This window comes from Cyrtonyx montezumae, unplaced genomic scaffold (genome assembly GCF_038088225.1).
Source record: "Cyrtonyx montezumae isolate F1298 unplaced genomic scaffold, pur_monq_1.0 scaffold_15, whole genome shotgun sequence".
Taxonomy (NCBI): domain Eukaryota; kingdom Metazoa; phylum Chordata; class Aves; order Galliformes; family Odontophoridae; genus Cyrtonyx; species Cyrtonyx montezumae.
In genome coordinates this window covers 7517920-7543482 of record NW_027071881.1, presented here as the reverse complement: position 1 = coordinate 7543482, position 25563 = coordinate 7517920, and the positions used below count along the sequence as shown (strand labels likewise).

General features: G+C 41.6%; 1 protein-coding gene across 1 annotated transcript in view; it reads right to left on the bottom strand.

Annotated features, from left to right (window-relative positions):
• PPM1E (protein phosphatase, Mg2+/Mn2+ dependent 1E) overlaps nucleotides 1-25218 on the bottom strand; it is a 52507-nt gene extending 27289 nt beyond the window's left edge. Inside the window, exon 1 of the mRNA XM_065732047.1 lies at nucleotides 24841-25218. Coding sequence (XP_065588119.1) covers nucleotides 24841-25196 — 356 coding nt within the window. The 5' untranslated portion in view covers nucleotides 25197-25218. The remainder of the gene's footprint in view (nucleotides 1-24840) is intronic.
• Nucleotides 25219-25563: the final 345 nt, after the last annotated feature.

Below are 25563 nucleotides of genomic sequence, written 5' to 3'. Positions count from 1 at the left end.
AGCTTGGAGGCACAACACAAAGGCCGAGCAGGATGAAGTAGCAGCAAAAGCAAAGTAACAAATGGTGGTGAATGGAAATGAAGGGTTTGCTCAACACACAATCCTCAATGGCAATGCCTTTAGTCCCCTATGAACGTACAGGAATAAACCAGGGTGTATCAGGAGGCTCAGTGTCTGAACGGTCATTCCTGATATTCCAGCAGAATTTCAAATCATAGTTACTATGCACAGCAGAAAGTGTTTCCTGACCCAAAGACCACACAGTTTAAATACTTAAATCGACAGTCAAAGAGAAAAATGAAGGGCAAGAGAAGCATTAATAGAATGAAAAGAGCAGTGATTTGCCACTCAGGCTAGGTTTACAGGTATGTGTGTGGGATTTTTATTTAAATGCTGTTTATAGTATTATCAAATTGGTCCAGATAACTCGCAGATAAAAATGGAAGCTGATAAAGAGGCATCTTACAAACCCAGCGGCCTAAAACATACAACAATAAGAAGTACTCAGAATAATTTTGTTAGGAAATCTTATTGTTATGGCATTAAGAATAATGCCTTACTGTCATGTGTCAATGCTCCAAACCGAGGGAAAGGAACCACAGGGCAGTGCAGATGCAGACTGCTCTTGGTGCAGAAGCTGATGAAGAACAGAGCAAGCTGCTTCAACACTTGCTACAGGAATCCATCAGCCATGGAACAGTATTTATATAGTCAAGTAAAAAGGAAAACCCGTAGTTGTTAAAAAACAAAGCATCTGAATAAATTCCCCAACAAGTTTCCAAACCTTCAGCCACAATACACTATTTCTTTGAAGAGTGTGATGTGCAACCTCCTGTGTGTGCTCCATGGTACAGATGTCCCACATCAAGAGATGCTCAGAATGCCATGCAGGTAACAAGAAGCATATTTCAAACTGATACTAGACCATGCATTAAAAAAGTTAGGTCATATTTTAGATCACGCCAAAATAGTGGCTATAACCCTGCAAGTAGTAATAACATACTGTGTAATTTCTTTTAGTGTAATCTGAAAGAAATAAAGCTAATTATTTGGCATGCTTCTCAAACAGAAGTTTAGGATAAAAACCCCACACCATATAAAAAACATACCACATCTCATCTTAAAGTTCTACTGAATTTCAGTTGCCATAACAACATGAGAAAACCTTTTATAGCTGAGGACATCTGCAGTTATTTTTACATGCAACAGCTGGATTTGTCTGTCTGAATTTTACCCGTAAGAAAAAGTCCCTTATTTTCTTCTTTTGAAGAAGCTTTTAATAGAATGACAAATGTCAGAGTCCAGCAGGTTCAGGAGCTGAATAGTCTCCAGTAAAAAAGAAAAAATGCAAAAAGACTGCAAAATGAGCAACAATTTGGCTAAGAGCAATAAGAGTCTCACACTCCCTCCGTACAAACACACCTCCTCCTCTCCAATTTGGCACTGGAACAACAAGGGCGCAGCAAGCCTTCATAACTGAGATCTTTGATCTCAGAGATACCACCTTCATATTCTAAATTTGTCTAAAGTTTAGCAATACAGGAGAGCACCAAGAAGCTGATGTGTGATTTTCTGTAGAACAAAGCATGACAGTTTGAAACAACCAGCACTCAGCTGCGCCAGCTGAACAAACGTAAAATGCAGCAGCTAACCGTTCTCAACTTTCTCTACAAAACTTTCCCATCCAATAAAAAATGGCAAATAGAGAGTGTTGAACACACAGAGCTCTGCAAAACAATTGTTCAAGGACATATGGCTCACAAAATAATCAGGAAATGTAGGCAGCAGTTTGTAGTAAGGGATGGGTAGCACCTCCTGTGCACCCAGTGCATCCCTCAGCCCTTGCTTCTGAGTCCTACTTGGTCAGACAGATGAAGGACACAGACCCAAACCAACTATACATTTAAAAAAATGGTAAAATCACTGTGACTTAAAATCTGAAGAAGTTACAAAAGAAGAGCCTTGTGTATTACTTCTACATAGAAATCAAGAAGAGCAACATCTGAGAACAGGATACAGCAGTAAACTCGTTTTAAGGATTCACATCTCACCAGGCTTCAGGAAAGTCCCCTCTACGAAGTTTAATACTTCGTACATGCTACAGCTCAACAGATTTCATATTCACGTACAGAATTCTGATTCAGTACATTTGCTGACAACCAAGTGCTTGTGTGGAGCACCATGCTTCCTCGCAGGGGAGGTGTGAAACTCACAGCAACAGAAGCTGATCTACCTCAACTCTTTGCAGAATCAGGCCCCAAATCAGAGATGGGAATAGAAATTAGGAGTTCTGGTCTTAATCATACATAAAATGGAGACGGGACAACTATGCAACGCGAAAACTGACATCTGACAAAGAAAACTTCATTTTAAAACTCACTCTCTATGCAGCAATGTATTTGTTATTTTTACACCATAATTTGGAATATCCTATTATTACAGCAAATTGCTAAAGTGAACTGTTCATTGCCCATGAAGACTGAGAAAGAATAAATTATATCCTAGTGCTCATTATAAAGCACTGCTCCTATAGCCAGCAGGGCTCTGAGGAGCCTGGGGAGGCTGCAGCCCTGCCTACCTCCAGCAGTGCCAGGTCTTTCTGAGTACAAGGAGTCACAGAGGACTACGTGGATTCCTGAAAAGCTCTATCCCACTGTTTCCAGAAAGGTCTGCTACTTCTGAACAGAAATCACAAACAAAAAAGAGATTCCACTGTGATATTGGAAGGGGGCAACGTGTACGTTATACAGAGACAGTAAGTGCACATATGTCTCCTGAACACAGATTTCAGGAACATTTGCTTTATTTTTTTCAGAGGGCCTAACACTGTGTGAGCAGGGTCCTCCTGAATCTATTTTCTCTCTGTTCTTATTTTAGCTGTAAATACGTGATTACTGTAAATGCATCCAACGCCCACATTGCTTCTAAAATGGTACAGAACTGTTCATATTGCATCTGCTGATCAATAATTACTAATGTCATGCAGAGACAGGTAAATTGCCAGTGCTTTAGCCTGGGACATTTCACATTCACACAGACGCCTACAGCTTAAGGCAACAGTTAGCAATAAAAAAGGCAAAACCAGTCTTTAGTTTTTCCTTAATAATTTGCTTCCAAACTGATTGCCCAGCACAGTAAAACGTACTCTATATGCTGAAAAAGCTGACTGGATGCCTGGAGTATTTACAGCCCAGGGGTGGACAATAGTTTGGTTCACACTTTCTAAGCTTAGTTGATTAGAAAGCTTCCAGAAGAGAGAAGTGTTCAATTACCCCGTAAATATCAAAGAACATTCTTGGTGTTGCTCTTCTCTCAGACAAGAACTCCATATTCTGAAGAGTAATCTCTTGTGCAGCCTTCTGAAATCTGTATTTAAGCTGTATGCTGGAGAATTGGACACGGTACTGATCTTAAGAGCAAATTCCACGCTGTTTAATATACAAAGCATGAAGAATCACAGTAAGTATAGACCAAATGGCCCAAGGCAGTATTCTCTCCACAATTTTCTAGTGCAAAACAAAACAGAAAAGAGCAGAAACCTGAAAGAGTTGAATCCCAATGTCTTGAAATTGTACTAAGATGCCTGCCAGGAAGCCTTGATAGCTGAACAGCTCTGACCTCTGCAAGACCAATGAACATGCCTAGATGCTGTGTAATTATAAGGTAAGGAAATTAAAAAGCCCACAGCAAAACAGAATACTTCTGCTCTAGGATCATGATCCACGTGCAGGCTGACCAGAAGGATCACTAATCAACCTGGGAACTGCAGCACACTACATTGATCTTCATGATACAAGGCCAACATATAAAGTACACAGAGCTTGGAGGTGTGACACACTGGGCACAACCCACTTGTACAGGATGGAAAGCAATGTATTTGTTAGGATAAGGCAAAAAACAAGTAGTTCAAGCAACTTAAAGAATACGAGGATGACCTTGTGTTAATCAGGTTAGCATACCCAAGGGAGTGGGAGGGAAATCTCCTTACTTAATAAGATCAGTCTTGATTTTAGAGATAATAGGGACATAATTACAAGTTGGTGAGGATGATGTGACCTCCAACCTATCTTTCTAATCCTCATATAGAGATACTTAATGAAGCTAGTGAAAGTGGAAAATAAATTGGGTGAGGAATAATAATCAGTGCCAAAGTCCAGTGGAAAAGGTTTCAATAGCCACTATACCAAAAGAAACATTTTAATACCAGATGAAATAAGATCTGCATCAAGTGAAATCTTTCAATGCATTTTGTTAAAGAAAAAGACTTAACATGCAGCCTGTGGGTTTACAGCTCTGGCATAGAGAATGAGGAGGAAGCGGACAGCAAACAGACTGGCCTGCCTTGTAGGTAACTTCAGTGATTTTATGAGCAATATTTCAAAGACAAAAAGCAAGAGCTGTGCAAAACACATCAAGAAAGATATTACCACATCAACACAGTCTTCCCAACTGTTGTCTGACCAGTAGGTGGATGCTTATGAAGTGTTTTATTCAATATTAAAGACACTATGCAATAGAAGATAAATATTAATACTGATCTGAACACTATGAGATATTCTACTTTTCAAATGTTTGATATCAACATTTAGGACATTGAAAAGACACCATAGGCTTGACACAATGGAAAACACTACAGTTTTCCAGCAGGTTTCCTGTGCATTTAAGAACTACCAGCATCCCAATTAGACGAGCGACACTGATCCCCCAAACCCTGAAACTCTAAGTTACCTTTCATAAACAGAATCCGTTCTTAACGATCAAAGCAAAAATCAAATCTAATGCTCAATCTCTTTCCAACAGTTTTCCAGGTGATTTAGTAAATATCTAAAGCCAAACAAAGATTTAGAACCCAATAAATTTCAACATGATACTGCACCGTTCACAGTTACTGTATGATTCATAAGATCAGATGAAAGCTGCCATAAAAACTTAATAGTAGTTACAAAAACTGAGGTTTAAATGCATTTTAGAAGAAGAGCAACAGAGAAGAGCTTTAAAAAAAAAATAAATCAATGAAAAGCCATGAAATTTCACTGCGTTTTATCCTTCACGTCACTAATAGTCTCCCTAGAGATACAGACACACATGCACACAAAATTAAATTAATGCTTTCAAACTGACAACTGTGGCTAAAAATAATGAAATGAAACCCTTTTAATCAGAAAGCACTGCCAAAAGGTGCATTCACTGGGGTTTGCCATTGATAACAAAGGTCAGGCTAATCTGGCTGTTAAGAATATGACAACGTGTAGAGGGTGTTTCTCAAGCCTGCCACTTTCTTTTCCAAGCCACGACCTCCTGCCAGAGCTCAGGGAGGTGCTGGCAGCTCCTCGCAGCACTCTCTGGCTGGAGGCTGAGTTGCTATGGTTTACATCTACAGCATAAGAAGGAAAAACCGTGGAAAATGTGAAGATCATAGGCATGTTCCCTGGAAAAAAGGCAGATTTGATGACAGCAGTCAAAAACAGTCCTGACCCATGAATACCTTACTAATGCTCTATAAGGAGAGAAAAAGAGAACTATTTTTCACCACTGTCGCTTCCAATTCGCACTCATTTTGATATCAGTCCAGAGAAGAGCAAAGAGAGGGGAAACAAACAAAACAAGTACTTTGCTGAAAAATACTAAGTTACTAAAGAAAGAGTTTTCTGTTGTTATGGAAACACAGAAAGCAAAGGCTAGGAAAAAATGAATAAAGAACCAATTTGAGCTTCAAATATAAGCATGATCTTGCTTCTCAAAAAAGTCCTTCCATAAGATTTTGTTGCTGCTGTAGAACTAAGCAAATGAAATCTACAGATTCCCCCACAGAAATGGAGATAAAAATATGAAATCCAGTGTAGCATAATTAACAGGACAAACAACAAGAAACAGGGAGAGTCATTACAGTGCTGTAATTTGATGGGGCCAGCAAAGTCTGTGGCCGCAGCAAATGAGGACAAGGCCAGATGCAGCAGCTGTGGATGGAGAAACAGGATAAAAGCTACTCACCTTGGGAAGGCCTTAGGCAGGCAGGGATCTCCAGCAAGACACCCTCACCTCCACTGCCAGCCCTTAAATGAGGTCTGGGAAGGAATGGATCCTGGCTTCACCCCTTCTGGTCACTCAGGTACACTGCATACACCTGAGCTCCCCTGGGTTGGCCCTGCCTCCCCACCAAGTGCTCCATCACTGCTCCAGGCTGTGATTTCCACTACAGTCATCAAACTGTTTTTTTCACCCACACACAAACTTGATTGCTGAAATGCAATAACTTTGTATGCTTGCTTTAAGTAATCAGCTGGATTAAAAAGAGCATAATTCTGAATTTATCTGGCTAAAAGAATGCTTATTTTTTCCTCCCTCATATTTGTTATTGTATTTCATACATATTGAGCAGGTAGCCAAAGAAATAATTCCCTTCTCTGAATATAAAATGCTTGTTTAAAAGCAGCTAGATTGCTTTATATGAATCCACTCTGACTGTCCATAATAGAATGTGAAAACTGTTATCTATTAATCCATAGCAGTGTCTCACTAAGAAAAAAGTAAATCTGAATATTTTCTGACACAGTCCTAAGTTATATAAACAAATAACATTAAAAAATTTTACATATGTACCTAAGAGCCAAATTAGGTTTCAGCTCCTCATTCTGTCCTTAAGCAATGCTTAATGAGATGGTATGAATCAGTCGTGCTAACCATGCGTTCTTAGGTACCTGTATCATCTGCAGTGGTCAGATGTCACAGAACTTCTCAGTGAAAATGAGAAAAGCATTCATGATGGATTCTTTACAGAAGAACAGGGAGAGATGGCACTTCTTGCTACAGATGGACAGCAAATGCAAGTGTCTTTGGGCCTCACTAAAAGCATCTTTTTGCAGTGCCAGGAAAAGGAAACAGATTTTTCTCTTGAAGCAATGATCTCGTGTTTATATAAATTAAGACTAATAAGCTACGACAGCTGGATTTTCATTGTTCCTAAAGGTTTGCAAGAAAGACTGCAAGTACATCCTCAGTTATTCAAGTATGTATTTTCAGACAATTATCCTGGCTGCACCTATTGAACAGTGCTGCTGCTGATGGAATAATGGGCAAGAAAGCAACTTTGCATCCACCTGACACTTTTGCAAGTATGTTGATCTTTGAAAACAGTTTCTCCTCTGCACAAAAATAAAGTAAAAAAAAATAAATAAATAGAATACAGACATACATAAATAAAACCAAAGGCAACAGATTATAGTTTTTATACTATAGACCCAGTGATTTCTAAATCAATTCTGGAAAGAAAACCACTTTTAGCATAGTCATCTATCAGTCAAGCACCTCTATAGCTTTTTACTCCCTGCAGGGCATTGTCTGTTCATCCTCACTTCTGTCATTCTGAACTACAGAAGGGAACAAATTAAGCATCTCAGACCACTGCTGCCTTTTTATTCTTTCTTTGACAAAGTTTTCCCCTTCCAAACAAGATTTGACCTCACTTTGTGAGGATGCTCACAGATGACCTCTCTGTATTTTTCCCATACTCACAAGCAACACACTCATAGAATCAAGTCCCCATATATCAGTGAACGCAGAAGTGCCACATTAAAATACTGTGACATCTCTATTTGACCCGCTGTATTTTAAGAGCAAGTTTAAAATTCTAACGTGTGGTGGAAGTCCCTGTTCAAGTCCTGGTGGCTGCTGCTGGAGAGCTTTGCTGCTGGTTCTAAGCCAGAAGGGCGACTGCAGCAAAGAGCCCTGAGGGGAACAGCCTCAGGACACGTCTTTTCCTTCGGGCTGAGTGTGAGAAAGACTTAAACACCGTCATGATACCCCCGCTGATTTCTCCTATCTCTACTGAGCTTTTATCTTTGGTGCACAAGAATCACTCACGATCTCTGCCATAAGAGATGCAATATACTGATTTCTGCCTAATTAAGGATGAAGGAGAGAAAGAACATTTGATTGTTGTTTACCGTTCAACATCTGTTGGCCTCTTTCAAATACAGTGATTTGAAAGAAAAAAAGGGAAGAAACCTCACTAATTGCTCTCAGAGCTGTGTGAAGAGTTCAGGCTTTCTGTTTGTGGGCTTTTGTAGGGATGAGCTATGTTTCGGATGTAGTGTGTGTTGCTATGGTAATTATTATTTTACTGAATGATATATATTCAAAACTGATTTCATATTGTCAGGCAGCAATTAAACAGATTAGACTGTGTATACTCACAGATCTGAAATATTTCCAATTTTGTTTTAAATTTTACAGCATGTGAAAAGCACTGGTCTGACTGTCCTGAAAAACACAATACTAATTCAAAGGGCAGCTCCAGCAGTTCAGGTTTCCTCTTACCTCCTCAGTTGTCTGTTCACAGGCCAGTGCAGAGATGCAGCACCACATTTTGGTGCCTCCAGTCAGCCACTCTCTCTCAGGCTCCTTGCAGATATAGCCATCCTCTGCTTGTCCTTCTGCCGTAGACTTGAAATCTCCCTTTCCAGATGGCTGTAGCTGCCACAGTAACTATCAGTGATCAAATATGTTAGCTTCTGCCTTCCATTATTACAGTACCAGGCAGGAGGAAGATTTTTGCCTCTCAATTGCTAACCACTGAGGAAATCTATTAAGTGAAGATGAATCTCATTCCTCATCCTGCAGTCCCTTCTCCACCATGGAACTACCATGGATGCAAAAACACTCTGAAAGCATACAAACATCCATAAAGTGCCCTGTGTCCTGCTTTGATATCAGGTAGTACAGTAGAACCAGAGCATGAAGGGAATGGCCACAAGTTGCGCCAGGGAAGATTTAGATTAGACCTCAGGAAGCATTTCTTTTCTGAAAGAGTGGTCAGGCACTGGAATGGCCTGCCTAGGGAGGTGGTTGAGGCACCATCCCTAGCGCTGTTCAAGAAGCGTTTAGATGAGGTGCTAAAGGACTTAATTTAGTAGTTGGGTAGAGATAGTGATAGGAGGATGGTTGGACTAGATGATCTTATAGGTCCTTTCCAACCTTATGAACTTATGAACTTATGAACTTATGAAATGTCTGTTCTTATTCACAAACATATCACCCATCACTTGTGTCCAGACCCAGCACATACTTCAGGCCAACAGCAACATCATGCTGATTTACCCGGCTCTTACAGAAGTTAGATAAGAAGGTCAAGGTAGATGAATGGGTAACAGTATGATTTAATTCTTTACATACCTTGGAAAAGAAGAAAAACTATTCCTATGATACCAAAATGATGCTAAAAATGGTGTCACCAAAAACATGAAACCCTTTGGATTTTTATTTGTCATGCCTTAGTTTGGCGAAGGAAATCAGTTAATTTAATCAACCATACATTTCTTGTTCATTCTATCAAGTAAATATATTTTCACAGGTTGGCATATTACAATTTGTGGAGTGAGTCAGTAAAGAGATCAGAAAAAAAAGCATCAGGAGGAGGATGGAAACATTAACCTTGAAGAAAGGGCTGACAGACCAGAGGAAAACAGAGGATCATTCAAGGCCAGAGGAAATGCAACAGACACAGAGGGTCTGAAAGGTGAACAGAGGGACTGCTGCACAAGGCAACGTCAGGCTGCAGGAAGCAGATGGAACAGGGCATGAACAGAGAGGGAAAACATGAGTAAGAATAAGGAGGAGCCTTCAAAATGACGATAAAAGTAGTTTTGATTTGGAAAAGAGAGCATAATTTACCCAAAGGAGGTCATGTCATGGCAACACGACTGGAACAATTGTACAGCAATCGTTGTTTCTCTAAGTGATAAGGAATCAACATAATCTAGTCATTTCACTAGCAGCATTTCAGACTGCTCACAAAGGATTTGGCATTCGCTCAGGAAAGTCCTGACTTATCTCTATGTCCCAGCTCCAGCCCTGTGAATAGTGAGGGCTTTGTACGACATCAGTATATCAGCAAAGTATCTCATTTGGTCACAGCTGTAACCACTACCTAAAATCACTAAAGCAGGAATGGTTTTCTGATGCTTTTGGATCAAGCTGTCACATTTACGAAATATAATTTGCAGTGCAGCCCTGACATATGGTCAGAATAATTTGCTTTGTTTTCTTATGTGTGACCATTTTCCAAAGAAAATTTACTACGTGAGAGATATGCAGGAAAAAAGGATGTAAACTTAACAAACATCTCATTCCAAAAGAACCTATAAGATAAGTTTGATTTTAATTTTGTTAAACTATTTGCTGGGTTCACATTCAGGAGGATTACAACTAAATCAAACTGTTGATTCTTTTTTACATCTCCCAGGAAAAAAATATTTTGATCTGTAGAGAACAGGAAAATATAAACAAGGGTGTTCAGATCAACCAGACACACAGCTGCCAAAAAACCTTGAAAAATTGAACTTTCACTGCCATTTTTACAACTGGGGAAAACAAACAGACACACACACCCCAAGAGTGAATTAACAGCAGGATTCCACAATACAGGTTCAGAGAAGCTCACAATGCTCAGCCTTAAAGGGCTGCAGCATGGAAACTGAGCGGCGAACAAGCAGGTTGTTCTTTAAGACAGCCCTAGCGGCTGAGTGTAAGTGAAATGGCAGTCATAGCCACATCCTGAGCTTTCTCTTTTAAAATGGTTCCAACATCAGCCTTCAGCCTTTGCCTAGTTAACCTGCCACCAGCACACGTAAGACTGAATTAAGTTATTTTAGGAGCCAACTGGAAAGGAGATTCGGCTTCTTTAGAATTGAATCGTTTCCTATGGTTTAAGACTGTTTCCATGGAGAGACCAGAGCACAGAATCATCTTTAGGCCAAGTGCTTTGCTGCGGGCTTATCTGAATGAACGCACCCCAGCAGGAAGGATCATTGAGGCCTGTTGTTTAAAATTCATGGGCGTTCTCCTATACTTAACAGAGGAGCAATTTATTTTCACTATTTTGATCTGTTTAGCATTTAGAGGTTAATCAGAGCTATATATACCTTCTCTTAAACGACGTATCTTAATGCAGTATTTCTTCAGGAGAGTAATGTGAGGTGCAACAATGGCACGATACAAGAGGATGGGGAGAAAGTGACAGACAATTCTGTACTTGGATAAACGTTAAGGGATGCACATGGGGGAAAATATCCAACTCCATATACAAAACAGTGGGCTCTGAACTGTCTATTACCACTCAGGAGAGACATCTTGTAGGCTGTAATAAAGAGCTCTATAAAAATGCCAGCTTACTCTTCACTAAAGCATAAGAAAGCAATGGAACAGTAGTAATCACTAGAAATATAAAGCACGACTTTACAGCTTAATAAACCCACTCTCCTCAGGACAGAACGATGATGTAAAACCTGAATGTAGGAAGGAGTGCATGGACATTCTCTTGGCAAGTCAGGATGTTGCACTTTCACTGGTTTTGTGCCCAGGTTTCCTGTCCACAAGGAATGTTAGTGTCAGGTTCTCAGAACTGAGCTCCAAGTCAGATAAGCTGATCCTCAGAAGATGATAACTGGGTCTAAGCATTTGCTGCAGCTGGATAAATTCCACAGCATTTAATACCAGAATATTTACCTTTGACATCAGAAACTATGTTTACACGAGAGGAACAATTTATGCTGACGTTTCCCATAGCAATGCTCTTTTCCATTACAAATGGATCATCTTCTTTCCATTTTTATGCATTAAAAACAATGACCCTAAAAGTAACAGTTAGATTTTCAGGAAGTTTTAACTAGTGAGACCACTGTACCTGAAGAAATACGATGTTAAAGTAATTCTTCTTTTGAATTTTGAGCATCCCAGTAAGGTAACACCACGGGAAACAAAACCTTAGTTGGTTTAATGCATACGCACCTTTGTGAGGTTTTGCAATTAAAGGTTAATTTGCTTCTCACTGCAGAAATAATATTGATAATTGATAGACAGTCAATATTCACTCACCCAACCCACGTTTTTGAGAAACAAACGACAATGCACTGAAGCAAATCAACCACATTTTAACCATTTTTTTTCACCTGTATTTCTTCCTCTAAGGAGAAGTACCCTGTTAAGATGCAAATGAGCATCCCTTACGTAAGGAATTCCAGCCTACAGATTGCTTTTGTAACTCTCTGTTTTATGACAAACTTTTCTAAACATCAGCAGATGTTTCCTAATCACTAACTGCAGACTTGCACATCAACCCATAGATCAAGTCCAGTGTCATTATCAGGATACTCTGTAATGCACACAGGTAACCTTCTGCTTGCTCTTCAGAAGAAAAATCCCTTGGATGGCAATTGAGTATATGAAGCAACAACACTGATGAGTCACGGAAGTACTCTCAGCCAAGACCACGTAAACAATGGATGTCTGCCGCAGAGAAATGGGAACGCTAATCCATTTCACTCCTCAACATACCGTCCCATTTCCATATTCTTATTGCATCCCTAGGGACAAACAAACAAACAAAAAAAGGTTTGCTTTGTCACAGCTCTCCTCTGGAGATTTCTGAAAAAGAATCTATTTTGTACCATTGCAGGATGAAAAAATCTGAATCAACGGTGACTCGCTCTGCTGGTGCCTGACTCAAAGACAAGGGGATCAAGAAGACTGCATCATCTTTCCAACTACAGCAATTACCTCCAATAGGTTTTACACATTCAAAAATATATTTGTGATGCCTCATTAGTTTGATGCGAGGAATAAGTTCCATCTATCAACATTTACTTTACTAGATTTCACTTCTATTTCACTTGACTTGAAAAGGAAACGTAGAAAAAAATCTGTTCGTTTGTTGTGGGAAAAGCAGAATAATTATTCATCTGTTTTAAATGTTCTTGACGTGCATCTTATGGATCAGTAAGGACTTAAAGTACTGTATTCTCACAGTAAGAATGTCAAGAGTTAATGGCAGCTGAATCCAGATAGCTGAAAGTTCATAGTGATGAAAACGATGACCATCTCTGTATCATTTCTGATGGTCATCTGAGAGTGATGACCATCTCTGTACTCATCTGAGAAGGAACTGAGATGGCATGAATTGGTGGCATTGGTCTGGTTCTTCATATGCAACTGTCACACGTGACTACCGTATAAATCATCAGAAGTGCCAGCAGCATACAGTTTGAGCTGAGCACTGATGGGCAGCCACCAGAAACCAGAAGAGAAGCTCTGCACTTATCCTTTTCTCAACAAGAATTATTTGTATTGGAAGATACCATATGGAAAATGCGTACAGCAGTTAGCATCAATTGTTCTGAAAAATAACAGAGCACATCACCTTTAAGAGAGAAACAACAGTCTCTACCAGCCCTAAATTAAGGTGTTTTCCTTCACAGAGCATGTGTGCACAGCTGTGTGTTTTTAAAAAATAAAATAGCAAGCAGACATTATGGAGAGCTAGAACTGACCTGCTCACACACAATACCATTCAGCACTAGGTTGTTTTGTTCTCCTATGTCACTTTTAAGATGCTGAATGCTGTGACACTGTCTCATCTCCAGTGTAGCTTAATACCACTTTCACAATACCACGTAGGTACTGAATGGGCAGAATATTTCAGGAGTTTGTGTATTGGGATTTCCACCATGCAAGAATAACTACAAAATTGCTAGTTGGGGTCAGTGATACTCTACCTCCCCATCTTATCTCCAATACTGTGCTGAAATGGCTCATTACCAAATGAGAAAAGAAAAAAAAAAAGTCTGGGCTTATTCTGTGCCATATTAAAAGCTCAGTGTTATTTGCTTAAATAGCTACATTTGCCTTCTTTGATTCTACAAACACAGTTCTTACTCTTTCTGACAAAATATAATCCAATCCAAGATAGCTGGTGCCCTATCAACTATTCCAGACTAGGAAGGATTACAGATGCACTGACAGTTAAATGGAGCTAAGAGTCCCCTGCCAAAGATAGATAAGTAGCCAGTACTATTTGATAAGTCCTATCACAGCAATGGTCTGACAGGAATTCCTTTAAAATGCTGCTCAATCTTATGCTATGAACCTCATTCTGTACATTGCCATTTTCCCCCGTGGGGGCTGAACTCCCTTGCCACCAATAAATATATTCCTTTCCTTTCTCCAATTATGCACATGCTGCTTTATATTCGAGGTCCAAAAGAAGCAATCAGGCACAGTGGGATGGAGAGGGGGAGCAGATGGGATGCTTTGTAATAACTATATAGAGTTCCAGCCAGAATGCTTCACCCAGTTTGCTGTACTCTTTCTGGTGGCTCTGCAACAAAGGCGTGAGGCTACAGAACACACTGCAAACGCAGTGTTCACAATCAAGCAGTAATTTCCATCTTTTGCATAGTGTCGCTCCTCTGAAAGAGTCTTCTGAAGATTAGAGCTGGAGGGCAGATTAGGTCTTAGATCTTTAGTTGCAAAGATTTGTCTGCACTCCAGATTTATACAGTGTAATCATCCACATAGGTACACAAAGGCATGAGGATGCTAACCAGTACCATTCAGCGAGAGATCAAGTCAGCTGAATCTCCCTCCCTCTTTCATAAGAGTATTATAATGCTAGCCTTTGTAGAATTTGGTCACACTTTTACTCACTTAACCGGATCCTACATCATTAGAAAATCCATTCTGAAATCTCTTCTCAACTGCAATACCATTTGGTAAAATAACAGAGCTCTAGCAGTAAAGCATTACTGTATGTGTAATGAAGATCTCAGATCAAACATCTCAACAGCTTCATTTAAAATAAACGTGTTATAATTTCCTAGATTATTACCTGCCAAAGCTTAGTGGGCGGCCTCTGAAGGCCTACGCTGTCAGGAATCCCAGGTTCTTAGAATCTTGTCATATCTGTCTGCATCCACCCCCTCAATGTTTCCAGTTTCCCTTCTTCTGCTTGAAAAACTAATTCCTTTGCTAGCTGTCACATTAAGATATTGGGATACAGTCCTGCTGCTGCACTTCTGCATTCTAACTGAACCTGAGTGTCAAGCTGGCTAAACAGAACACCAGTACAACCCACAGCAGTGCCTTGAAATTAATTTGCCCTGAGCTAATGAAAGTGAATCTATAATTTCAACCCTATAGGACTTGAATGAAACATACTCATACAAATGGTGGTAACTGATAGGAAGAATTACAATTCCATGTGGCTAGTAAGGATTATACACCATCCAGATTTGTTTCTTCAGGTTTAGATGCATTCCAGGAGGAGGGAGGCAGCAGCTCTGTGTGTTGTCAAATACAGACAAGTAGAAAAGTCAGACCTGGGAAAAACTGGGAATGGGTTCAGAGTCATACGTGGCCATGTAAGAGTTTTAGACACCACGCTCTACTCTACCGTGTCACTTACCCTTATCCTAACAGAGTAGTAGCTTCTACCCACGTTAGCACTAGGACTCTGTTGTTTTCATGGATAGCACCACAACTGTTTTTTTAACTGTGTACATAAAGAAATGGTAAGTTAAATTTACACCATTGAAAATACGTTAGCAACACTGCAAGACTTACAAATCAGAAAGAAAGCCAAACAATTCCCAAATCCCAGATTCCAAATTGTACAGAAGCTCAAGTTATACCGTCTTCTTCCACTTCTTCAGTGCTTCACACAACATTGCAGAAAGTTATCTTTATATTTAGCCTATGAACAACCACCAGAATCCAGTGCATGGTGCAGAGGCCGTGGAGGTCTTGCTTACAGAAAGACATGACATTTTTGAAGGAGGAGAATGAACGTTCAGAAAGAAAATGATTTTCTCAAGTAGAGATGAACTTCTATAAATGTTTACTTTCAAATCAAGACCAACTTGCTCTTTTTTGACTACAAAACTTTCCGATTTCCTGCCCTGTTTTATATACTGATCTTTCCTTATTCAGAGAGTAGAAAAGTTGAACAAATTGTTTTCTCCAGAAGATGGATTAATATGTGGGAAATTAATGAAGTTCTGAAACATATGAGTTTATGGAACTACAGGATGTGCTCGTTTATTCTTGGATTCAAAAGTAGCAGTTTTTTGAGGGTCATATCCTCCTCCTTTTTAATTTGCCTCGAACCTCCTTTGACATAACTTGGAAGCTGCTGACATGCAGAAAATGCAAATTCACCTCCAAACACGTTGTCTAGCTTGGCATCTTCCTGAAAACTTCCATGTTTATTTCTGCCACCAGCGTTACTCCAAGGGTAGCTGTTTAGACTTGTCACTCTAATGGTTTCATCGTGCCACTTAACCTTGCTGTAAGTGAGACTAGCAACTTGCATCCCCTACTGCTCCATGGATAGCACTGCCTGGTTACGAGAAAAGAGCAAGTAAGAAAAGTAAACACAAGTTCCTGTTTAATGTTTTGAAGAGCCTACACAGTCTCCCCAGCTCGATGCAACTGTGTGCTATTGCTTCGAGCAAAATATCTGCTTAGCCTGTTCAGTTTTCTCGATTATCCTCACAAGATCTATTTTGCAGCAATCCTTTTTTTTTTTTTCCCCAGCAAACGCTCTGACTCTTTATTCTTATCATCAACCTTCAGATGCCTATCATCATAAAATGCAACAAGATCCCATTATAGAACACACCACAAGGCCAACAGAATAACATGAATCTGCAGTATTTTCATTTTTTACAGTAGTGAACACATTGGAAAATGAGGAAAACATGCTGCCACATCGTATTTAAAACAGTATATGATCCTATGCTAGTATTTGCTTCTTAATTTCAACAAATCTAATGTTTCATTTTCCAGCCTACAGAAATGTGGGGCTTACTCCCCCGCAGAAGCAGCCTTAATTTTTTTCTCTCCTGATTTAACACCTCAGAATATTTTCTTTCCTGGTGCTAGATGGCCACAGGCAACGCAGGATGGCATTGTCCCTCTCTCAGCTCTGAAGAAGCAGTTGAACTGCTTTTCAGTCCTTCCAAAAAACGTTTGAGGGCTACAACAGCTCCTTGAAAAGCACCTGTAACTGAATGGGGCATTAAGAGCAAACCCAGCAGAAGCAGCAGCGTAAGGAAGAACCGGATCTTTAACTTAAGCAATGGCATAGCCCTAATACGTCCATGCAGTCAGAGCAAACATGAACACAGCAGCGTACAAACAGCTTTTGGAGCAGTTTGGGAAGACTGGCACAATAAAACGGTGGTAAAGAAAGACTTTGATGAGGTTTTTCTATTTTTCAGGTCCATTTCACAGACAGACAACAAGTCTCTAAAAAATGAATGAGAAGACCATGGGTGAGTCAGATGCTGATATTAGTTACATCTCTCTTCCTCTTTCTGTTTTATTATTTCATGCTACCTGTAAAGACATGAAAAGCACCCAATCAAATATAAATCAGACTTCCTCAAAGCGCTTTCCTTTTTCTTTCCCTGCTTCCTCAACAGATGTTTTTTGTTATCTCTGTTTCAGATGGCTATTTTCTCAGCATTGAAGACTGACAATAACCCCCTATGCAGGGAGTTACCTCCAGAACTAACACTTTGTTCCACTCCATAATAAAGATGATGAGACTGGAAGACAGCTTTTCACTCCCTTCTTACTCTAAATTCCTGTTTGGTTGAGTAATTTTTGTTCATAAAGGCACTGATAAAAATTTGACACTGAATGCAAATGAGCATACTCTAGAAATAAAATAATAAAGCAAATCATGAAAAACGTTTAATATTTGTTCAGTCAGACTCGCTTCCATCATGACAATTAGATGACTTCAATAGTGACACTAGTTGCAGGGAAAGCTTTAGTTTAAAACACATATCGTGCTTTATGTGCAAGTGTGTATGATTAGTTTTATGTAAAACTCCTTCCACGCGGGTGGGAATTTCAGATGCTTTGCTACTGCTCTCATGGGGTTTCACAGGTTTCAGAAAAGAACTGAACACATCGCCTGATTTTCATGACCTATTATAAACGAATAAACCAAATACTTATTTAAAAATATAATTCCTACTGTGGGATTTAGCAGAGCTATCATATAATTAAAAAAAAAAAAAAAGCAATGGGTGAGTGAGCAGAAGCTTGTTGCATATAACGCTGGTCCACATGGAAACAAACTGTAGTTGCCTCATCTGTTCTCTCCTGAGAAACAGAAAAAGCAAAGCACAACTGCTTGCTAAATAAATTCCTGGCTGCACCAGGGGGGTTTGGGCCCTCTGTAGTTGCAAGGACTGAAAGTAAAGGAATAATTCCCGAAGTGAATTAATATAATGCATGGAATGTTTTGTTTTGGTGACACTAATGAGAAATAAGTTATCACAGTCGTTTCAGATTCCCCAACCTCAGTAAGAAGGTCACAGCCTGAGGTTAAAGGAACAGCCCTAGAAACAGTGCCAAGAATGTAAAATGCCAACTGCTATTTTTATATGCTGCTCCTATTTATAGTTACATCGTAATGGACAAAAATCATGCTGTCAAATGAGAGAAAGTTCTCAAACTCTTAGTGTAAAATAAAAGCAGAAGAAACTAAACAAAAAAAAAACAAACCCAACAGATGCAATTGAACAGAACTAACAGGATCAAAAAAGATCAGCAAAAATAGTTTCAAAATCATATCCTCTAGGAAGATGAACTTCAAGGAGCTACCCACAATTTCACCCAACTAATCTAATATTCCTTCCATTGTAATTACTGCTGCAAGAAAGTGGAAAGGTTTCCTAATTCAAACTTGCCTGCATCCAAGCACAGTGTTCCCACCATCCAAGTTTAGCTGCTAACTTTTTATTTCTGCCCTACCACGATACATCTTAAACTTTCCAAGCGGAATTCAGAACTGGGGAGCAGTGCTGCAGCTTCAAATGATGCTTCAGTTACTCAGTCATTAGTTGCCCTTAGCTGTTTTCCATCCAATATAAACATAAACTGAGGTAATCCTGCAATCTAGTGAGCTCGTTTAAGTTCCGTATTAATTATTGAAGTACCCAGGGGCATCTATTTCCCTTGCAGTTCTAATTTATGAGACTGATGATTGCTTCTTTATAAAATGCCTTATTAGTTGTGGGTGATGTTGTTTCTTCCTAATGAAGTACAAAGGCACAGCAGAAACGTTTCTGTAAAACAAGCCCACAATCTGCACTCCTCTCATCTAATCACTAAACATACCGTAACAGCAAAAAGCTCAAGTGTTTAGCAGCTGATTTCAGCTAAACGGAGGCTGAGGAGCCCAGTGAGTAGTAATGACCATTTGTAGTTTGGTAGCGTGTCATAGGTTCCCAACACGTCATGGACACATATTGTCCAGGGCACGTTTATTTTTGTAACCATTGGCATTACGTAATTAGGGATGCATTGCATAAGGCAATGCAGCGTGGTATAAAGAACATCTGATGTTTTAAAGTGTTAATTCCATTTCATCTCGTTTTTCATCTATCCTTCTGAGTCGGTGAGAATATTACGAGGAGAAAAGAAGAAACAGTATGCAATAACAAAAATAGAAAAAGCCATGAAGGAAGAGAATGATGCAGGACAGCCAGAGATTAGTTCAGAGTGACATCAAATAGAGGAAGAAACGGAATTCTCATTATGTGCACTACATGCCCTGTTGCTTTCGCTTTTAATGTGATCATGTAGGCAATTTAGCAAGACAACAAAAAATGAATGAAAACATATCCTGGTGATAGAGCAGCCGAGACACTGGAAGTTCCATGAACGTAACAAAAAGGAAACTGAAATTTAATTTCAACACCAACAAAAGTGATTTTAAAAGATCTGCAGAAAGAGACGCAACAGAAATGATTCTTCAAAGAGGAGGTGGAGAAATCCTCTGCCATTGGTAAAGGTAATTACAGTGAGGAATTTTAAGGATGAAACTATTCTGTGCACAGAGCTTTGTGCAGGACATGGGATCGCCAAGCAAACTCTGAAGGAATGAAGACCAACTTGCTCATCACATCCAGAAGCTACAGGTAGTTTCACAACGCACTCAAAAAATTCTACTTAAAGGTTTTCAAGTATCCTACCAATGAGAAGTGTTGTATTACAAATAAATGTTATCACACACATTCAAAAGCACATTTTTTCTTGAAAAGCCCAACTAATTTTGACAGTGCTTATGCAAGATCAAATAAGAATGTGTAAACATGGGACTAATTGCACAATTCGTGTGTGTGCAAATGCAAATAGCATCACTGGGAACAGTAGGATCTGTGTGCATTTCATTTGGGTCAAAAAACAAAAAAAAACCCTCAGTGTGAATTGGTTCCTCATAACACTAATTTCCTTCAGTTTGTTGTACCTGGAAGCATTCAGCGAAGTAAAGCACTGCTATGAATACAGCCCCATAATCTGTTCACTGGGGATGAGTGTTTTAAATGCTATATAAAGCAACTTCAAAGCACAGCCAACACTGCACTTGAAAAACTCAGCATCCTTTTACTCATAAATTAGTACGAAGTTTGGAAATGTCACCATATATGTTAACTATTACAAAATGTAAATCTGCAATTTAAATAGCTCATTTCTGCGGATGCGCTTTTTTTAGAGGGAACATCAAAATTTCCAATTTGATTCAGTATTTCTAAATGCGTGGGAGCGTGAACTGAAGATGCCTTGAAAGTGGCTTCAGGAATCTCTTGCTGTGGAGATCATCAGTTGGGTTTTGAATGTGATTATCTCTAAATACTATTTGCAGAATATAACCGTTTCCAGTTAAAGGTGTATGAAACGCCAAGCACTCAATTCTAAGACAATGCCATCATCTGGAACATGAACAGAATTTAGTAGCAGGTTATTTTAAAGACCAAAAAAGCATTAATAATGCTACTAGTTTCTCTTAACTTTATGCATGCACTTCTACCAGTTTATGAAACAAGGAAGCACCAGGAGTTCTAGGACCAAGACCCTTTGGGTGTGAGGATAAGGGCACGGGCCAGCCATGCCCCCAGCCTCAGTGGCAGAGCTGGATGCTTGCTGCTGGTGCTCCAGTGTGCCACTGCCCAGCACTGGATCCTGGCAGCCTGCCTCAGCCAGCACTGCCCTGCTGCCATGCAGAAACAGGCTGAACTACAGACCTGCACTGCCACAGAGCTAGAGGTGGGAAGCCCAGTGGTCCTGGTTTGTCAAACACCCACACAAACCAGCATGAAATTCCCCAAAAGAGGTGCAACCAGTACTTACTTCAGTTGTTTATTGTGAACATGGACCAACACTGCTATCGTGGTTTCCATTGTAAATGCATATAAAAGAAGATTAAACAAGTACCATCATTTTTTTTTGTGTGTGTGTATGACAAATATTAGACAGCGAGTGGCGTAATTATATTTCCTATAAGGGCTTTTAGATTGCAATCAATAGAAGAGGTGATGAAAGATAAATCATAAGAGTAAAACATCAGAGCCTATTTAGAGTGAAGTTAAAAAAATCTAGCACAACTCATGAATTTCAGTTCACAGATATTGACAGCAATGCCAGCTTTCATACAACAGCAGTTAAGAAAGTAAATTAAAAACAAGCACATCTGCTTTCTTCAGGGGAAAGCTACAGCCAGCTCAGCAGTGATGGAGGCAGCAGATAGAACTTCATTTTTCAACTTCAGAGTGCAGTGTACAAAAAGATTTCTGCTCACATAGACTTACCATGAAATGTTCTTCCTTGTTACCTTAACATTGCAAGATTGGGTGGGTGGGAGGGGGGAAGACACTGTTTTGTTGTCCATATTTCACATAATTCCAAGCCTGCATTGCTTTGCTTGATCTTTCATAGCAAGACTAAATGGGTTACTCAAACCTAAGTAAAAATATTTCCTCTCTTAGAAATAAAGAGAAGATTAATGTTAAAAATCTCACTAAGTCTCTCATTTTGTTTAATCCTAATCCTGGGATCTGTGATATCCTGGGAATGTTGCAAAGCACTCCGCCAAGAGCTCACACGAAGAGCAATGCTCACCTGTCTCTTTTCATTTTCCAAGGGTAAGTTTATCACTTGGCCATCAGCTCTTTAGTTAAGCAATTAAGATGACTTTTAAACTTCTGTTAAACAAGTGATCTTTTCCAAATTTGAACACTGCAGAAATAAGTCTACTTTCTGAGTTTGAGAAAGGTGTTTCTGAATGAGTGCTTAAAAGTACCACCAAAGTCATCAGAAGTCAACCTGAGCCAGCAAACGACACAGAGTCCACTCCCAGCAGAGCTGGAATGGGGAAAAAAAAAAAAAAAGAAGGGACATTGTGGAAAATATAGCACTGAATTTCTTTTTTTCTTAATGCCACTTGAACAGGAAAAAAACGTAGCAACAAGATAAATTGGTTCCTTCCAGTGACACAACTCATCATGCTGCAGGACTTGACACAGACTGGCCCTGCCCTGCCTCAGCACCTACAGCTCCTTGATGAGCTCCCCGGACACTTGTGAAGAACCTACTTCTTAAATACATGACTTTCTGTAAAGTATCAGTATTGAAAGGAATATAAAAGATCATGACAGACAACTTTGTTACCTCAAGTTGGTAACTTGTTTCTCTAAAGTAAGCCAGGAACCATGTCTGCTCCTGACTAGGTGCAAGTAAGCAATGGGGGCTCATTGAACAGATGTAGGATTAAGTCCTTAATATATTGGCTGCTACACTGAAATGGTTTTAAATACACAGCTTTCTCTTGAGTAAGACTCTACACAAGATAGGTGCACACAGACCAACCAACCAACCCCACTTTCAAGTTAACATCCAGTGCTCCAATGCAGCTCCTCAATTATTCCCTTTGTGGTCATTTTTTTCATCTAATATACTTCCTATTAATCACTTCCATGCTGCTAAGGTTCACTAAGAAAGCTCATATGCTCATATACATTTTGTGGCATTTAGACAGTACAAAGATTACATTACTCTAACTTTCCAAGCATATGCTGTCTTTAGAAGGAAATCAGGAACTGGAAATCTCAAAGGGGGCTGTGAGTCTTTTGGAAAACAGCAGGAAAATCTCATAAAAAGGAACTCTTCTCATACTGATCTGCGCAGTAGTGTTCAACTTTTACATTTTTCCATGATTGGCAATATGCTTTCAGTTCTGAAATGGTCTCACTTGCCTTAAAAAAAGAACCAAAGGAGTGCACTTAAAATAGCTGAAAAAAAACAGCTGTTGGATTTTTCACAGAATGAGGATTTATGATTTATCCTCATTCTACATACGATGCACACCAGCCATCTGACTAATACATAGCTACAGCCACAGAGAGCATGCCTTCCCAATATAGTCCTGTTAATAACATGCCAATAAAAGGTTCCCTTTGCGTGAGTTCCGTGGGCACTGTTTGTTGTTTGGGCTCTGTTTTGCTGTTCACTTAAACAAAACCACAACCATTTGCCACAGAAGAAGCTCTACTCACACGCACACCATCTCTGTGACCGTCCGACCACGTGAACCCTTTGCTGTAAATGGGGAAATCGTTCTACTTCTGTCAGCTTTAGGGCCCTTTGACAGTGTTACGTTTCTCTGATGACTGGAGGGTCAATACTTCACCTGGAGAACACTCCTGCAGACTTGTACTTACCTTAGCTCTCTGCATTAGATTTGGTGTATAGTATTTAAAACGTTTTGAAGAATTCCATTTTGCAGTTATGTCCGATAAACACAAATCAATGTCTACCAATAAAACATATTCACTTTCTATTTGAAAATGCGTTTTCTAAACATTAACAAGGTATTTAAGGCTCTGGCAAGCAACTTTTCCAAAACGATCCCTTTCTTTTGAGGCAGATAGTGCCTTCTGCTCAGTAAGGCAGATGCCTGCAGAAGGCAGCCCAGCTCGCCTTGGTTTCACCATAAACAAAGCCATGAAGATCAGTCATTCAGTAACCATCAAAAGATTCACACAACGCTGGAGGGAAAAAAAACACCAACCCAACAGCACAAAAGCACTGGGAAGAGCTGCCCCTACGTAGGGAATCCCCTCAAAAGGTCTTCGCTCAATAATTCAGGGCATGAACAGGGACCTCAGAATCGGGGGAACCGGAGGCTGCCCGTCCTGGGGTATGGGGACACGCAGAGAGAAAGAGACACAGACGCACTTTAACATTTTAAAGCAATCTGTTCTCTATCTGAAACTTTATTGGGACCGATCTGTTTTCACACGCGTGTTTATAAGGAAGAAAACGTTCTAAATAGGCGGCGGGGACGCGGCCCTCCTTCCCCACGGCAGCCCGACGCCAGCCGTGCTGCTGCAGGAGGGGCACTTCGCCGAGGAGCTGGGACGAGCTCTTCGCTAACGGGAGGGAGAGCTTTGTCCTCAGCTCCCATTGTGCGATGCCCCGGGCAGGAGGAGGCAGGGCAGGAGCGAACAGAAGCGCGTCTCGCAGTTGTAAAAGCCGATCCTTTCCCTATTTCTTTGGTTTTCGGTCACCGACTAACACCTCCCGTTACAATTACCAGCTCAGAGTGCTCCCCGGTGCTCCGCGCGTACGTCCACAGGTTCGTTTGCCTCCTCCGTGGCATCAGCTCCCAAAGAAACGCCTCTATCAGCCGCTCCCGCTGCCCCAGCCCTCAGCTCCCAGCGCAGCACAAAGCGACTCATGCTCGCAATTCCGTCCGCAGACTTTTCACAACGCGAACGGATCCCACCCGCGCTCCCTCGTTACGCCGCAGCCTTCAGAAAGCGCGGAGCGCTCTATGAGCCCTATGAACCTACGGAGCGGAGCAGCGCTCCGTGGGTGCGGGCAGCTTCCCCGCACGGCACTCCGCTCCGCCTGCGGACGCGGGGCCGGAGGAGGAGGATGGGGGGGGGGGAAGGGGGGCACCGCTTTATCCCCTGGTTCCCCCCCACTTCTCTCGCGCTCTGAGAGCTTTCCCCGCTGAGAAACCCTCACGCGGGGAACATTTCCATTTCCAGCCCCGGCCAGCTCACTCCTCCGCTTCGGCCCTCCCCCGCCCGCTCCGTCCCGGCGCGCCCCGCGGGCACTCAGTCCCCGCTGCCCCCTCGCGCCGTTCCCACGCGCGGACGGGATACCCTCGTGTCCCCACGCGCCGGACACCCCGCGCGCCGCACTCACTACTTATAGAGCTGCTGCAGGCAGAGGTCCAGGCACTCGCCCTCCACCTCCTCTTCCGTGATGTACTCCGACAGCGGCCGGGGCAGCGGGGGCAGCGGCGGGGGGGGCGGCGGCGGGGTGGGCGGCCGAGGGTCCGCGCCGTCTCCTTCCTCCGCTTCGGCGGCCGCCGCTTCTCCCTCAGCTCCGGGGTCCTCCTCGGAGGCGGCGGTGTCGGCGGCGGGAGGGGGGGCGGCCGGCGCCGGCTCTGCCCCGAAGGGCCCGCGGAACTCTCCCAAGAACAGCTCGAGGAAGCGGCGGTAGCTCTTCTCCTCCGCGCCGGCTCCTCCGCCGCTACTGCCCGAGCCGCCCGCGGCCATCGCTTCGCATTCCCGAGCCGCCCGCCGAAGGATCAGCACTGCGCCCGCAGAGAGCTCCCTGCCCGCTGCCGCCTCCCGCCCGCCCGCCTGCGCGCGCGCTCCCGAGTCGGACCTGCGGGGGCGCGCACGCCGCGGGGGGGGTGGGAGGGAAAGAGCGGGGGAGGGGGGTGCGCGCCTTAGAGGCGGGAATGCGGCCGAGCGCTGAGAGGGCCGAGGTGGAGGCGGGAAGGGAGGGCTGGGGGCGAGCAGACGGAGAGCGGCCGCGCCGATGTGATGAGTCACGCGGAGGCAGCCAGACGCGTAGGTTCCTCGCAGGAACCCGGAGGAAACATGAGAGTGCGTTCCTTATTACCTAATCCCCGCCTCA